Genomic DNA, 18,413 nt, shown 5'->3' on the forward strand with positions numbered 1-18,413 from the left:
ATGACTATGGGGTCATTTACAAGGTCACCAATGAATAAGTAAGACAGCAACCGAAAGGAAAAGACTCTCCTTCGATGCGAACAGTACCACCCAGTAAGTCAGAGACCCAGGAAAAACAAAATAAACAGAGGAAGAAAGAAGGGAACACAGGGAAACTCTACTCTTCCCAGATGGTTATGTCTGTGGCTGATCCCATTTCTCATGGACCTCAGAAGTCAACTTTTATAGGCTTTCTATGAAGGATGCCCCCAGGAACTCTCTAGGAAGACCCCTGTTCTTCAGCCCTGGACTGGGCTTGCATCATTGGTTGTTCTGGTTCTGTGACTTCCAATGCCTTGGCCTGAGCAACTTCTGGGTCCTTTGCTTCTCTAGTGTGTCAAAAGCCACTGTGGGACTACCTGTCCCCATTACATAAGTCAATTAAGTAATAATATGTGTGTTGTTGTTGTTGTTGTTGTTGTTGTTGTTGTTGTTGTTGTTGTTGTTTACTGGTTCTTTTCCTCTAGTCAACCCTGAGTAATATAACTAGCATGCCACTTATGATGACTGAATTTCGAGAATACGGGAGGTATTACTTTCATGCTGTCTTCCTTATTTTCAGCTTTTCCATAACTACCCTTTGCTAATTTGATAAACGCAAGTGTGGTGACTTGAATAAATGTGATGGTCAGTACAAAATGGCTAGCAAAAAGCCATGGCATTTGGAAACCTGATGATAGAGAAGCCATGGAACATAGAAAGCACCGCTCACCTCCGCTTCCCCAGTGCTGGGGTTGTATATACAGTGCTAACCCACCAGCTTTTTATACAGGTTTCAGGGATGTAAGGCTCAAGCTCAGATGCTTGTGCTTGTATGGTATGATGATTTGAATGAAAGCAGCCCCTATACGACCATATGTGTGAATGATTGGTCTTAGATGGGGGAACTATTGGGAAAGATTAGGAGGTGTGACCGTGTTAGAGGAGGTGTGTCACTGGGGGTGGCCCATGAGGTTTTAACCCAGGCCATTTGGAATATTCTCTCTATTCTCTCTCTCTCTCTCTCTCTCTCTCTCTCTCTCTCTCTCTCTCTCTCTCCCTCTCCCTCTCCCTCTCCCTCTCCCTCTCTCTCTCCCCCTCTCTCTCTTTTCTCTCTCTCTTTTCTCTCTCTCTCTCTCTTCTCTCTTCTCTCTCTCTCTCTCTCTCTCTCTCTCTCTCTCTCTCTCTCCCTCTCTCCTTGTCTCTCTCTGTCTGTCTGTCTCTCTGTCTCTGTCTCTCTTTCTCTCTCTCTTCCTTGTGCTTGTGGATAAGATATAAACTCTCATCTGCTACTTCTCTTAGAACTTTTTTATTCTTATTTTTATTTATTATGTATATGAGTGCTCTATCTGCTTGCACACCTGCAGGCTAGAAGAGGACATCAGATCACATTCTAGATGGTTGTGAGCCATCATGTAGTTGCTGGGAATTGAACTCAGGACCTTTGGAAGAGCAGACAGTGTTCTTAACCACTGAGCCATCTCTCCAGCCCCTTTATTCTTATTTTTGATATTATAATTATAGCATTTTTCACTTCCTTTTTTTTTTTCCCTTCCAAATCCTCTGATACACTCCTCCTTGGTCTCTTTCAAATTCATGATCTCTATTTTCATTAACTGTTATTACATGCATGTATCTATATGTATTTCTAAATATAACTGTATCTGCCTGTATAATTTCTCCAGTGCCATGCCTGCCTGTCTGGCTGCTTCCCTGCTTCCCACCATGATAGCCAAAGACTCACCCTCTGAAACTGTGAGATCTCAATTAAATGTTTTCTTTTATAAGTTGCCTTGGTCATGGTGTCTCTTCACAGCAATAGAAGAGTAACTAAGACATATGGCAAATATTTCACCAACTGAGCACTCTTCTTAGCACCCTGTGTCCCTAGTTTAATGTAAAACCATAGGCTCTTTATGGGAACACTGTATGCCAAGAAGTACCACAGATCCAGGAAAGTTGTCTTCGGTCCTTATCATCCCAATCTATCTGGTGGAAACACATTTTCCCTCACCAAGTTTAATCTTCTCAGAAAAGCTAAAACATACCATGTCAAATCATAGCAATTCTTCATATTAATTATTGTTGCTGCATGAAGCTGCTGTGTAAAAGGCTTTCTAACCCCACACTCCAAATTATAGCAAACATTGTGCAGAGCCTCTTAATTTATGGTTTAAAAAAATATGCAGTTCCAGACATGAAGTCTTCCCAGTTCTGTTGATTCTATAACTGAAAAACTAGAGCTTCATCATTAAGTGGTATTGATGAGCCCCAGAGTGGTCATGTTTGTCAATTGCATTAACCTTTCAAATTAGGTATTCAAAATGTGTTAATGACAGTATAACAGTCCATTACATTATTCAGTGTAATTTCATGGATATTATGTATAGCTGGTAACGTGAGATCTCTTGTCTTTACAGCTGTTAGAAAACATTATATTTTCCAAGACCATCAGGGATGTGTGGATACAAAATAGCTAAGCCCACAGCTCAAATAATGGCTCCTGCCCAGCTCTGAATCCAAATCGGGGAGTGACTACAACCCTGACGACAGGGCTTTGCTCCCTTTGGGGTGCTAAAGAGCAGTAGAGAATCAAGAAAGAGCTCTGGAATCCATTCCATTAAATCCCCTTCAGACTGGCATTGAAATTCAATTACTGCTTAGCAAACAGCCATAACCCATCCCTTTGGAACAGAGAATATTTGTTTCCAGTTAGGGTGGGATCAGGCACTGGCTCATCCTAGACAATGAGGTGTGAGGAGAAAGTGGGATGAGTATTGAAACTGTGCCCTTGTAGCTGGCTTGTCCTTCTCTACTCCTGTGACTCTGCACTGTAAGAGTGAGCCACTTCCTCTTTAGTATAGGCCCTAGCAGAAGATCACTGAAGCAAACTGAACTCTCACCCGGGCCTGTATCCAAGCCCACTCACACCTAATAGAAACAGCACAACTTCAACCCCAGATCTATCACTGAGAAGCATTAAGTATTTATCACAAGCCACTGAGAATTCAAAATTGCTTGTTACACAGCAGCATCAGGGCAATACAGACTGATACAGCGGCAGAATTATTTAACTGTTCTAGCTCATCACTCATTCCCTTTAGGATAACAAAACCTTCTGAGTTTTGATTCTTGGCTACTAAATGTTCGCTCTTTTCATTAAAATCAGGTTACTAACTCCAAATGGCCATGAGTATAATGCTTGCTGTTTTGTATGTGCTTCAGTGTTTTCATAATTCATTTGGCAAGTCAATCACTTATTCACATAAATACCCTGTAGCTCTTCCCACATTCTAGAAATTACACTGGTCAAGAAGGAAGGAAAAAAAATGGCCCATGCAGTGCATGTAATCCCAAGGACTCACAGCCTATAAAATAAGTATAATTCCTAGTCTGATAGCATCTTAAGGCTGGAACACTGAACTCAGACCATGCTTGCTGAAGTACAAGAGTCATTAGCAACATTTTTTAAAATCTTATTTTAACCTCAGAACCTTTATTAGTTAACAGATAGCCCAACTACTAAAAGATCCACAAATCAAATCGTGTAATATTGTCCCACTTCCGCTTAAAGGAAAGTAGAATTTACTTGTGTTTGTGTCAGCATTGGGGATTATGGCATCTGAACTTAGTGGAAAATAAAATCCCCTGTCTCGTTTCTATTGCAAAAGGAAAAGAATGACTGAACTTTCCCTTTTCTGATTCTTCTGATTTGTTTATAATTTTCAAACTTATGTGTGAATTGATGCTAAGTCTTCCACTTTGACAACTGTGTAGTAACAGAGATTTAATGTAAAGGTATTGGGGGATGGCGAGATGGTTGAGTCAGTTATAGCCAAAGGCAAGGACTGAGAGGGTGGCAAGTGAGGGTCCACTCTTCTCTGCATAGGGTAAAGAGGACAGGGGGCTGCCAGGTGCTATGCTGATAAGAACCCCGTCTCTAAAAGAGTGAGGCCAGGGCAACGTGGGGAAGAGCTTCAGACTGTGTGGGATGCAGGCTACTGGACACCCCTGAAAGTCACACACCATGTGCCAGCCATGTGCACACACCAGGCCAAGCAGCAAGGTCAGTTTAATTTGCAAATCTGGGAGTCTGGCTGAGGCAATCTATCTAAGAAGCAAAGCTTCTAGGACACCCCAAGCTTCAGACCCAGAGTAGCTGTAGTGACTAGGCTGTCCACACTCTCGACAGCTATTAGGCCGTGGGTCTGAGCTCTTCCTGACTTTCTGCAGAGGCTGTTGGACTCCACCATCAACCCCAGCCCCCTTCCATCCTCAAGACAGATTAGCATATAGTTCTGTGTGAGATAGCTCCTCCCACTCCACAATGTGTCATTGGTCACTCCTTCTAGGGAAGAGAGCTGTGGATTGCAGATGGACAGGTAAAGGTGCATGGCCTTCTCTGCCTCCTATTACACACATGGCTGAGGATGAGACTTTGAATGTGCATGAACAGGCTCAGCCAAGCCCCCCACATCAGTCTAGCCACCTATGAGATGGGTGTCTAGTCCAGTCCTGTGTGCTAATCTATCTTGTTTGTTTGTTTGTTTGTGTTTTGAGACAGGGTTTCTCTGTGTAGCCTTGGCTGTCCTGGACTCACTTTGTAGACCAGGCCGGCCTCAAACTCACAGCGATCCACCTGCCTCTGTCTCCCGAGTGCTGGGATTAAAGGCGTGCACCACCACGCCCAGCTAATGCTAATCTATCCTGAGGGTAGAAGGAGGCTTGGCTAGGTGGAAGAACCCAACAATCTCTGTGGAAGATCAGGGAGAGCTCACCCAGAGCCTGAAAGCATGTCCTCTGCTTCACACTGAGGAAGGCAGACCAGGCCTTTGAATGTTCTTCTTGCTCCATTTTGAAGAGATACTTCTGAGGACCATTCAGTGATCTCAGCCACAAAGAAAAGAAAGAAAGAAAGAAAGAAAGAAAGAAAGAAAGAAAGATGGAGGGAGGTGTGGGAAGGGAAGGGAAGGGAAGTGAAAGGAAGGAAAGGGAATAGAAAGGAAAAGAGAAGAGGAGAAGAGAACAGAGGAGAAGAGAGGAGAGGGGAGGGGAGGGGAGGAGAGGAGAGAAGAGGAGAGGGGAGGGGAGGAGAGCCTATGCTGGCTGGCTCGGGAAGACCAGCAATGAAGTAATGTATCCTAAGCCTCTGACTTCATGGAATTAGACACAGGACAGGCCAATGAACCCACCATTCCAGAGCCAAGTGCCGGAGTCTGTACATACAGGGGACCTGGCCTATACACAGCCCGTGACAGGATAATGATGCCACAAGAAGCCCAGGGAGGTGAAGATGCCTTAGGAGACAGGCCAGGATTTCCACATAGACCCACCTGAGAGATCAAAGCCCACCCCTACGTCTGGGGTGGTTAATCACCATGGAAACAAACCTCTGTGCATGTCTATGGAGGAGTTTCTAGATTGGGTTCATTAATATGGGATGATACCCTACATATGGGCAACACCTGGAGCCCGGGACTGACTAGGAGAAGTGAGCTGAGAATAAACATTCATCTCTCTCTGCTTCCTGATTGCAGTTGCAACATGACCCCCCGCCTCGTACTTCTGCTGCTCTGACTTCCTTACTCAAACTGTGAGCCAAAATATGCCCTCAAACTGGATAAATGCTTCCTGTGCTTCCCCCTATTGTCAAACATGCTGTTACCGCAAAGAGGAAAATAACACCTAGTCCCTCCTTAGTCGTGGCTAGTGCTGATTCTAGCACAGTAGTACACAGTAGTTAGTTACTCTTGCCTCCAAGAGATAACAGCCACTTCCTGTGGCACAGTTTTAGGAACACACACTAAATAAAAAAATAAAATAGAGCACTATATGGTATCCCAGGCTTGGAATCATAGCTATTCTGGAGGCCCAAGGCCTGCTTAGGTCACAGCCTAGGCAACTTAGAGAGGTCTTGCCAGAGAATTCATAACTAACTATAAAGATCTATGAAGAAGCCATATGGAAATCCAATGTTTTATATATATGAAGACAGACGGGGGATTGGATTATACTTACCCTACACAGGGGATTATGCTTATCTTAGAAGTCATAGGTTGCTAAATATCAAGGCCAGTACCAGGTGTGGGATACCTGCCTTCCAGTTGTGGATCGAGGTACCTAAAGACTCATAAAACAATATAGACTATTAATATTCCTCTTGGCTACCCACCAGAACATGATGATAAGGTTCTGTCGCTGAAGATACCACACTCGTGGGTGATAAGACATATAGAAACCAAGTCGGTGCTGAACAGGAAGCTCTGGCCCTGAGAGCTAGCTCTCTTAGTACTGGAAGATGCTGGGGTGGGGGAAGGTAGTCAACAGACTTTCCCAGCTATGATGCCTGTGAACCGCAATAATGACCAGTAAGACAAGCCAGGTGCGTGCGTGCGTGCAATCGTGCCATGAGTGTTACGGGGGTAAGCAGCCACTTCCTAATTGGATTTAAGATCCACAAAGAAGGAAACACGTGCCTAGTACTGAAGATCTTTCCAAGAACCTCTGGGCGGGAACTCACAGGCCCCAGGGATGAGCCCACGATTCTGCTAAATGGATACTGCACCAAACTGCTGTCTCAGTTCGTCTCTCTCTCTCTCTCTCTCTCTCTCTCTCTCTCTCTCTCTCTCTCTCTCTCATTCTCCCTGTAACTTAGCGCAGCTCTCAGATCTCAGCAGAGGAGTTTCTTCGTACAGTGGATGGTGGCTAACGCAGAAACTCACAACAAGTCAAAGTACAGAGAATAAGCAGCTTTGGAGCACCCGGCCATAAAGGAGACATCTATATCACATCCCCCCACCCCCACCCCCAGCAAGGCTCAGGACATGAGAAGAGAGATAGAAGAGAAGGCAAAAAGATGGCAAGAGCCAGAAGTCAAGGGGAGCTGGTGCAAAACAGTGCCCTCTGGACATGGCTCGGCTACACTCATGAACTCATGACAGCTGTGTTTACCCTACACAGGATCCATCCAGTCAACACTCTAACACGGAATGGGAAGAGGTTCACAATGCCCCACCCCTGACTGAGGAGCTATAGACAGTTGACGGCTTCTGAGGTAGGAAGAATCAATTTTCTTTAAAGGTGTGGCCCCGAGTAAGTCAACCACACTGCTGGTGGATGGCCCACACCCAGAAATATATGGCTCACACAGTCAGTGTTAATGGGTTGCTAAGATTATTTATTTTCAATGATGTAAAAAGAGGGCTATGGATATGGCTTAGTGGAAGAATGCTTGCTTCAGATATACAAGGTCCTAGCAATCCCCACTACCATAAAACAGGAGGGAAAAAAGAAAAAGGATGGATCAACCACTACCTGCGGAGATAGCCCGGCACCCAGAGTGACAGTGGGAGGGAAAAAGAAAGAAAGAAAGAAAGAAAGAAAGAAAGAAAGAAAGAAAGAAAGAAAGAAAGAAAGAAAGAAAAACCCCCACTGATAAACAGGAAAGGAGTTTGGGTTTCAAAAATCAACCAGTTTCCTTACTGTAGCTGTATCTAGGTTGTGTATCGAAGAAAACAAAAATAATCCTGGGCACAGAAGGGAGATGGAATATTTCCGCACTCAGCACCAGGCTAGCTTGGCTCCTTCCCAGGCATGGGATTCTGGTGTCTCTTTTTAAAATACTAATAAATAAAATAAAGTAGCTAAACCCTGTAGTGGGTGCCAGCAACTGCAACAAAGCCTGGGAGTGGGCGGGAAGTGTGAACATTTGACAATTACTGACAGCAGCCTTGTTGTGAAGCAAACAGCTGGGAGCCTAAGGCAGGTGTGCTAACACAGCTGGGCCATTCCCACGGCCCCTCCAACTGCCCCCGAGCCTGGGCTCTGCTGTCCACAGAGTTCCTCCCTTCTAGACAGGCTTGAGAAGCTGGCTACCAGCCAGGCAATGCCCCTACAGGGGTCAGTCACTGCTCTGCACTTGGAAACTCTCCCTGACCCACCCCTACAGCCCAGAGGTCCTGCACACCTGCTCCCAGGCCAGAGGCTCAACTGTTTGTTTCTGTTGTCCAAACCACAGACAGGCAATTTGATCAGGTTAAAACTGCCAAAAAGCCTGGCTCACACATGGTGCAGGGCTTTGCAAAGGATTCTGGAAATTTCCATGTTCAAATCCTGCCTTGGGAGAGCTGGCCTCTCATATTCTACCTTATGACATTCTGGGAAATGTACACAAATTTTGGGGGCAGAGCCTGAACCTGAGTGACAGTGGTGCCAATCAGTCTTCTAGAACTTACAGAAATGCAATAATAATCTAAGCCTTGTCCCTGATGCTTGTGAACCTAGCTCTGTCTAACAACCAGCCCCCTCCCATCCAGGGATCTTTGGATGACCTTTCAGGTTCCTCCTTTAATGAAGCTTTAGAAAAAACTCAATTCCATGAAAGGGAGAAAGACAGCAGGCAGGTGTAAAACCTTGCCATTCCCAAGGACATTTTGGGTACATGCATGTACATACATGTTCATGTGTGCATATTAATAGGTGTGCCTTTCGCTTAAGTGTGCATACATGTATATAGTGTGTGTATATGTGTGTATACATATGCCTGTGTGATCAAGGAGTGTGTTTTTGTGTGTGCAGGTGCACAGATGTGAGTTTCTTAATCTCTGTGGACCCTGGTTTCCCTGTCTGTAATGAGGATGCTTCTGCATCAGAGGATTGTCATGAGAGAGCTGTGAAATAACTGTAGAGTGCAGGCACAGGATGTAGCCACACATGGTATGAATTCTACACCTCAGTATAGATAGGATCAGGGTATTGTCATCTGCACTTGACCAAGGTTTGCAGATTAAAAAAGAGTAAGTTACTTACTCTTGGCAGGAATGAAATGCACACACAGAGAAAACAACCCTCGCTAGCACTCCAGCCACAGTGCAAAGCAGGATAGATTGTGGCAATGTGGTTGTCATCAATGCCCTGGACAGCTGAGGCCTTGGCCAGGGGACAGGCAGGCCACCATGTGCCTTAGAATCAGGATAGTCCGTGAATGATGCATCAGGAACTGAGTTGGCTGCAAACCATGGAGGAACATCTGTGGCCATGAAGTGATGGTGCCAGAAAAGGTAGCCCCAGCTGTTCAAGTATTTCTCCCCACACCCAAATCTAACACCCCTGCTCGTCCACAACATCCCATCCTTGCCCACACCCACTCTCCTGGACCATCTCACCACCTGCCCCCAAGCAAGTCTGTTCCATGGTTATCACTCTTGGTTTGTACAGCAAAAAATTTATTGAAACATTATATATATTGTTATTATATATATTGTTATGAAGAAAAAAATCAAGAAATTTTTCAGCGACAGCAAGATTTCTCCCCCCCCTCCCAGATAGAAGAGGTTTCTGAAGACTTTATCTAACTATTTTATCTTATTTATCTATAGAATCATATCTATCTGTTACACTTAGGGTGTATATTCTTGTGATAAAAATAAACTAGTAATTGACATGGCCATGATTTGATCAACTAATGATTAACTTGTATAATGTACTATCCTAAACTGCCCGCAATAGCACTTTCAAAGTATTGGAGGTAAAACTTGTATTCTACTTGAGTTGTATGGGTACAATACTTCATATTAGAGTAGAAATATATATATATATATATATGTATATATATATATAGTGCATGAAAAATAATCTTAACTTTGAATTCCATACCAATATATCAAAATTAAGCTATTTTGCATCAATATGCAAAATTCTATACAATGAATTAAAAACAACCTTGTGAGCAACAATTAAGGCCTTAAGTTGAGTAGTAGACTCAATAATTTACTTTTTGTCCTACCATCCCTATATATTTCTATTTCCCCCCTTCTTTTTTCAACTCCTATCCCCAAACCTAAGAAAGAAACATAAACAAAAAAGGAGACGTCCCTGAGTCCAGCCTCATTTTCTCTCTGCATAAAACCAATAGTAACTTATAACCAACTCCCAATGATAATAAACAGCTATAGCTCAAGAAAGCAACCAAACACCTACTAAACCCCCCTTCAGGGAAATGGGACATCATTCCAGCTGATTTAGGACAAATAATACCTTTGTAGGGGCCCAAATAAAATTGGGGAAAATACTTAAACAAGCTAGGAATAGTATTTGTGGTCCAGTTTCTAAACATTGAAAAATTCCAGGCTTAATAGAAGTCCTGTGTGTGACAGTCTGAAATTCTGGACCAATTGGCATCGGCAGCTTTCTTTGAAGCTGTCTTGGGAGCTGTCCTGTTCTGATGAGGAACAGCAACTAAAGCACTTGGTGCCGGAACATGAAGGATGCAGGATGTCAGCATCCAGCATGCTGAGAGGAATGAATCCTATCAGGTCTGATACAGCTTCAGCGTCTGGTTCTTTTGTTCTGAAAATACATCATTTCTCACAAGCATTTTACAGTCCTAAAATTATAAATGTATGAGGGGTGCAGGGTGCACAGAACAATTAAGGCTAGTTCTCTGCTTTTTGTACGAGCAGAAGAAAGACATCTGTAAATCTTCATTCATGCTATACAAAGAATGGCACCTAATCCTAAATCACAGGGGTTCTGTAACTAACAAGAAGCATTGTCTGTGCATAGACATGCATGTCTCAGCCAGTCTCAGAGCTATTCCCATGTAGTGGGATTAGCAATATAAGTTACCTGTTAGATAAGGTCTTCAAAAGCCTCAGAGTCCTACAGAATATGGCATTTAAAGATGTTTTTATTGTGTTAAGGATTCTTTGACAATAAGACAGGTGAACTCCTGGCACCACCCAGCCAACCTCGAAGAAGATGATGAGCATCAAAGAACCTCCTTGTGGAGATGGCGTCAAATGTGGCAAACCAGCCACTGGGCAAAATGTCCTTGTTTCGGCTACAGAGAGAATTCTGCCTAAAAATAGGCAAGCTTGGATACAGGCAGTCGATAGCCAAACTCTGCCAAGTCAGGGTAAACAAGTCCTCAATAGTTCCTGCCTCACAAATATATCTGTCAGATATACTGGGCCAGAAGGCTGAAGATGATGCTCCAATGTTATAGAGAGTTTTGGTTGACTGTTCAGGCAGCAAACTGTCTCTGTCATTTTTTTTTTTCACTCTGGACGCTGCTAGCCTACACTTCCTGTTTACTCAAGTAATTAATTTTATTCCTTCTCAAGTCTCTGAAGGGGTTGAAGACCAGATAGTTCAATTTTACAATTAAGCTTAGTTCTTTAGTGGTTAAGATGTTTTTAGGTCTAGATAGATGTTTTAAGTTGATAGAGATGAGACATAGATACTGAATTACATTCAGAATTTTAGATTCACCAAGATAGAAAAGATGTTTTCTTCAAGGTTGCAGAATACAAATAGCCAAAACACTATGAATATAACATTAATATAATTCCTGATTGTTTCATGGCTCTTCTTGCTGTATGTAATTTATTTTATATATGTGCAATAATATAAATGTATATGTAAAAAAAAGTTAAAAATATTTTTACCCCTACTCTCCTAGCCAATGGATAGGACGTTCTCCACTAACTGTGGAGAGTGGGGACTGACTCTGACATGGACTCTAGTGCCCCATATTTGACTACTTCCCCGTGGTGGGGAGGCCTGGTGGCACTCAAAGAAAGAATAAGCAGGCTACCAAGATGAGACTTGATAGCCTATGACCATATAGTGGGGGAGGAGGTCCCCCTCAGTCATAGACCTAGGGTAGGGGAATAGGGTGAAAGAGGGAGAGAAGGAGGAATGGGAGGATACAAGTGATGGGATAACAATTTAGTTGTAATCTGAATAAATTAATTTTAAAAAATAAAAAATTAAAAGAAAACAAAATAAACCAACAACAAGAAAAAATATTTTTTTAAAAAAAAAAGAAGAGGATTCAATGGAAAGATCACCCTACCTCTTATTTGAACACTGGGTTCTATGTGATCCCTCTCACCCACTGCCATAACATTACTACATCTAGGAATGTGGGGCAGGGCCAGGCAGGAGCACTCTGGACAGCATTTTTATGGAGCCGGTGACCACGGAAGGGAAGCGTCACCAGCTGGGACACACTTCACCCAGTGTTCTCCGCCCAGGGGGCCTTTCGTCATCACCACGTCCCCGCCCAGTCTGCCTTGATGCAATCCCTCTCTCCCTGCAGCAATTTTAATCTGAGAAATGGGAAGGGAAGAGTTCAGTGCATGTGGGTGGAATAAATATCCCAGCTCATCTGCTGTGGATGCCATACAGACAGCAAGTATCTAGTTGTCTGTCTCCAGACATGCATGACGATCTTATGGGTGACCTTGACCCACATGGGCTCCATGATCCACCAGGTGACCCATGATCTGCTAGCTTCTCTGTACAGGAAGTAGATAGTCTACCATGGCACTGTATGGCTGTGATCATGGCTTCTGTGTCTGTGCATAAATGTATGTGCATACAAGCATGTGTGCTGTGTGCTTGTGTGTGTATGTGCACGCATAGAGGCATGTGTGTCCAGGTATGCATATGCCACTTTGTACCCATGTGTGTAGAGGCCGGAAGTATTTTCAGGAAGCCTCCCACTTTTTGTTTCAGTTCTTTCATTTGCCTGCAGCCTCACCAAGTAAGCCAGGCTAGCTGGCCAGCTCGAAGGCTCTCCCTGTCTCTGGTTACTATTTCTTCATCCCTGGGATTATAGGTGCTTTTACATGGGCTCTGGGGGTCGAACTCAGGTCCTTAGGCTTGCAAGGCAAGTGCTTTACTAACTGAGCCATCACCTCAGCCCTTCATCTAGGGTTTAAGATGAAGATTACACAGTGGGCTTTTCTCTTCTAAGACACAGCTGTGTGACGCTCTCAAGCCTCGTCTATAAAGTCAGAGAAGCTTCTTTACCTCACAGCTCTTCACTGAGGACTGAATGGATTCTTGGTAAAGTACTTTCCATGGGGGAGACAGCACTGCCTGATTCTCTTGCATGCTTCGAATTCTATTTTCAATCTAATGTAAAGCTTAATGTTCACACACACACACACACACACACACACACACACACACACACGCACGCACAGTTGTGCACATTTGTGCAATTATCTTGATTTTCATGGGGAATACAAAGGAAAACAAAAATAATATATTTATTAGACAAGGCTACCCCCTGCAAATGATGCTTAGAGAGGTGATGATAGGGGCCTACAGTGAAGGCTCCATGAACAAAGTCCTATGAAAGAAAGAAGGCCTGAGTGTGGATCCCCAGCAACATAAAGGTCAAGGACAGCAGCACACATCTGTAACCCAAACACTGGGGATCTCACCCAGACATGCACATCCAAGGACACTCACCAGACAGATAATCTAAAAGAAAGCTTGTCTCAAAAACCCAGGTGGAAAGGCTTAGAGCACTGGGTTTTAGCCTGGAGGTTGCAAACCCTTTGGGGTTCTAATGACCCTTTCACAGAGGGTTGTATATTGGATATCCTGCATATCAGATATTTACATTACAATCTATAACAGTAGCAAAATTATAGCTATTAAGTAGCAATGAAATAATTTTATAGTTGGGGGGAGGAGATCAACACACCATGAGGAATTGTCTTAAAGGCTCACAGCAGTAAGAAGGTTGAGAACTGCTATGCTGGAGAAAGATATATGATATTGATCTTTGACCTCCATAAAAGCATGATTATACCAACACACACACACACACACACACACACACACACACACACACACACACATACACACACACACACACACACACACACACACACACACACAGATGACAAGCCCTAGAAACAGACTTTCTGTACTTTCATGGAACTGTGGAACTGTTTTAGGTAGAAATCTATAGTCAAATAAATCTTCAAGCCCTAAAAGTGATTTGAAAAATTCAGTATAAACTAACAGAATATAAAATTTCCCATGGGCTAGTGCAACAGATAGTTTCAACTCTGAATTTCTAATTCACAAAATTATCAAAAATGTTCACTGATCCTTCCATACTTATGATTAATGGAAAGTAAGAAAACTGTGTCATGTATTCAACAGAATGAAGAAGCTGTGAATCAAGCCAAGGGTGAAACGGTTTTCTGACAGCTTGGGTGGCCTCAAAGCCTAAGTGACAGATACACAGCAGAGAGCCCTGTGTATGGAGACACCAACTTTCAGGGGCCATAAACAGAAAGTGTCCACTTCAAAGATAAGCTGAGGTTTAGACAGGCAGTTAGCCTGAGACCACAGAACCCAACTTGGGTCCAGCCAGAGGCGCGGCTACAAGTTTAGCTGTAGGCAGTGGGGCCTTAGATAGTTATCTGCTCAGAATGTGCCCAGCGGTCACCATGACAGGCTGCAAACCACGACCACCTGCCTGCCCCATCACCTCTGTGCATCCCTTCCTGGATGCCTGCTAGACTTGTGAACACGGTGCCTCATGCTGCAAGGTGGCAGCCATGCTGGCGACTGTCCCCGAAATTGGAAGGCATGAAGTATGACACCCATTGCTAGCCCATATGGCTAGCCATTGCTCTGTTTCTCTCCGAAACAGAAATAGAGAATTTGCACAAAGAAAAACACATTGAATCTGTATGTAAAAGAGTAGGAACTCTTCACCCTCACACCAGCCAGGCCTAAAACCAATAACACAGGTTAGAAGTGCTCAAAAGTTTTGGTCTCGGGGTCCTTGCACACTTAAATTCTGAGAGATCCCAATGGGGGAGATACATATGCATACTCATGTGAGGTGTGTGCACATGTGTACAGGCACACATACATGTACATGTGTGAATGTATGGAAGCTGGTGGTCATCTTGGGTGTCATACTCAGGAACAGAAACACCATCTACTTCCTTTGAGACAGTGTCTCTCCTATCAGGCTAGACCAGCTGATGTGCAAGCTCCAGCAACCCTCCTGACTCTGCCTCCCCAGAACTGTGATTACAGGCACACACCACTGCACCTGGTAGTCTTATGCTAGTTCTGGGATTGAACTCAGGTCTTCGCATCTGCAAAGTAAGAGAATTACTGACTGAGCCATCTCCCCAGTCCCATGGGGACTGTTAATACCATAGTATAAATGAAAATGGCATAGACTAGAGCCATTGGGGCACTAAGAAAGGAGTGCAAAAGGCTCAATGCTAAACCAAGCATCTGGCAGACAAAATGAATACCCTGTGAGGATGGACAAGGTGAAGAACAAGACACCATGCAAGGTCTAGGTACAGCTCTGTAAAACAAAGCCAGTACCTAGGTGTAACTCCCTAAACTCGTCACCTTGGAGAGCCCAGCTGATCTAGTGTCACCTTGAGTAATTCAGGAGGACACTACAGGTGTCAACATTCCCGCCATCCCCAGAAGCCATCCACCAACCCATGGAAGATGGAATGAAGGTTGACAACCTGACTGAGACTGGTGAGGACTTTAATGTAGACAACCATCCCAAAATCTGTGTGTCTCTCCTAGATCAAGCTAGTTCCCTGAAACGGATTGGTCTGGTTCTTGTGGCTTGCTGCCTTAGCTGCTCAAAGGTGAACACTGAGGAAATGTTCCTTGTATCATATTCCAGTAAGTTCTTTCTTTGGTCACTGTTCCTCTTCCCAAAAGTGTTGTCAAGAGCGAACAGGGTTATCACACTTGAGCTTCAAGAAGAATCTATAGCTTTAAAATCCCAGAAGCATAATGAACTGTCAGAGCATGGACATAACATCTTTGGACAGGGCTAACCTTCTCCAGGTCTGGAGTCACCATGTGGCCTTAAGGTTCTACATGGTCCTGGGATGCAGATTCCTTCACAACACATTTGTAGACTTCTCTGCTAAATGCAGATATTATGTAGAGAATATACACATATGTAGCTGAATAGAATATCTGATTTAAATTAACTTCTCTCTCAGTTACATTAGAACCACAGTAGAGGGAAATTATAATGATTGTTGTGGTCTCAGAAGGCTAATAAAACATTATAAGGGAATGGTGACGATGGTGGTGATGGTGGTGGTGGTGGTGGTGATGATGATGATGATGATGATGATGATATGATAGTGGTGATGGTAGTTGTGGTGGTAATGATAACAGATACCATATTGACCCTTCTATTTGCCAGTCCTCTACATACATCCATTCCCTGCCTCCAATTTTGTAAACCAAGGTCTGACTCTCATTATGTAGCTAGATGGCCTTAAACTCACAATCCTCGTGCCTCAGCCTCCCAAGTACTGGGATTATAGGTTTATGCCACCATACCTGGCCTATTGTCAAACCCTATTTCAACACACTTTATGTCCACATGTGCTGCCTGTTAATGGCTTAGACTTTCTTTATAAACTAGCAAAACTAGTTTGATTTCAGAATAAATATGAAACAATTTAGTCATAAGAGGACAGAGAGCGCTCAAAACCCTAAAATATAAACAATATGATCAAAGCATTTTGCCAATACCTTAAGATGAACATTTCCCTGGTTGTGATGACTAATCTCAGTTGTTACCTTGGTGAGATCTAGAAATACCTGCATGGTAAACCTTTTTGAACACCTGTGGAGTATTATCTTAATTGAGTTCATTGACGTGAGAAGAGTTGCCCACTGTGGGAGGCACCATTCCCTATACTAGGGTCTCTCTGCTTCCTGACTGTGGATCACAACAACTAGAAAAGTAGCTAAGACACTGCCTAGTATCCAGCAGGTTCCACAGGAGGGAAAGGCCATCAGCTTATCTTCAGATAAACTCTTGGGTACCAGAAGCTGTTCAACAGAGAAAGCCAGTGTAAATGGAGGTGAAGTTGTATCAGAGAGATTGCAAGCTTGTAAATGAACTAGGTGTCCATGTTTGTGACCACCCTCCACCCCCACCCCATGGGTCAATATTATCAATGCAGAAGAGAGGACAGAATACTGGGACTCCCTAACAACTCCCTAACAAGCATTTCTTGAATATTTCTAAACCTAGAAAGAAAACAAGTTGGACCTACAAAAGAAAGGCAGAGGGGAAAAGAAAAAGATGATTCATCTTGAAAAACCCCTCAGCCTTCACTTCCTACCGTGGGGCACTTGCTGCACCCTTACTGTGATCGACTGTGTTATTTTAATGTCATCATTCTTTCTCTTTTTCTCTCTTTGATCCAGAGATTAGCTGAGCGTATTCTGTGTTGCCCACATCCTGCCCACATCCTTTTATCTAAATGTCTTCAAGGTCTCACAATGAGGTACCAGCAACTTCTCTAAAACACCTTTTGTCTTTTTCTGGGCCAGCCTTTCTGGCAACATCTCTTGTCATTGCAGATGCTAAAAGCACTTTCCTCTTTTTGCCACTGTTAGTGTCACAGAGCTGAGCAGGCAGAAGCAATCTTTACCCTTGGAATGCTAGCATTTTAGTCGGAGAGTCAACTGATAGAAAAGTAAACTCAAGCTGTAATCAGGGAGCAATGCAGGCCTAGCCCAGAATTCTGGTTCACAGGGTGGTCTAGATCCAGAATAGTGAGAAAGGAAAAGCTACGTGACAGTTTATAGCAAGAACGCGCCAGAAATGATTGAAACTACAAAACAAAAACAAAAACAAAAACAAAGACAAACTCTGAACAAGGGTCCAAGTTTGACATACTCAAAACATCCAAGCATCCAAGGGTCATCACACATGAATGAAGTACAAACAGAAACCTCCAGAAGAGGGGGAAGGGGGGGCAACAGTCTGGGAGCAGATCTCTCAGGGACTCACTAACCTGTGCAAGGGAACCTCGCAGCTGCGCAGCGGAGGCAGGGCGCTGCCCTAGTGATGCAGGAAGAAGAAATGACTTACATTTTTGGCTGTTGGGTCAGTGCTGCTGAGAAACAAACAACCTGGTTCCAACTTCTGCTGCTGGTGAATCAACACCATTGCCATGTTGGTTCTGCGGAGTTAGAGGGGGCCATTAGGACACTATTCAAAATTCCATTTTTAATAGATTTCTGATCCTAAAAAAAAAGAAAGAAAGAAAGAAAGAAAAGAAAAAGAAAAAAGAAGATAGCTCTAGGCTCCCACTCAGCTTGGCATATATTAAAAATCTGTTTGGAAGCAAACTGTTTCTTAAAGTACCTTTGGTTTTAATTAGTTTAGCATTTTAATTTTAAGAAAGGATGAGAAACCTCAGTAAGAAGTATCTTCCATTCGTGTGTCTGAGTCGGCACCGTGATGTGGCATTGAGACAATTGCTGTCATGTTAATTAATAATTATCTGGAGGACACTGCAAGTGTGGAAGGCTGCTGTGACTCACCCACCTCCCTTGCATCCAGTCCATCTTAAAATCCTATTAATCCCCATTATAAATGACAGGATTGTTCAATTTCTTAAATGAGATATTTTTTATTACCCATAGGGCCTTTCATTTCAGTGAATTTTTTGGGTTGTAATGGTCCCTAAAACTCATTTTTATTTTTTAAAATACATTTAGTCCAGGGCTTTACTTATATCTAATTGGACCCATGTTGAGGCTCCATGTGCTGT

The 18,413-nt window shown here is 43.4% G+C and overlaps 1 protein-coding gene across 3 annotated transcripts in view; it reads right to left on the reverse strand.

The window, feature by feature from the left end:
- LOC311604087 (uncharacterized protein) overlaps positions 1-18,413 on the reverse strand; it is a 207,919-nt gene that overhangs the window by 13,150 nt on the left and 176,356 nt on the right. For all 3 annotated transcript variants that reach the window (XR_014781373.1, XR_014781374.1, XM_084793615.1), the window contains exon 4: positions 17,729-17,819. Coding sequence is in view for 1 of the 3 variants with exons in the window: in XM_084793615.1 (XP_084649741.1) it covers positions 17,729-17,819 (91 nt within the window). In the remaining 2 variants the exon portion in view is untranslated. The remainder of the gene's footprint in view (positions 1-17,728; positions 17,820-18,413) is intronic.

The sequence above is a fragment of the Acomys minous genome, assembly GCF_964271855.1.
Source record: "Acomys minous genome assembly, chromosome: 8".
NCBI lineage: Eukaryota > Metazoa > Chordata > Mammalia > Rodentia > Muridae > Acomys > Acomys minous.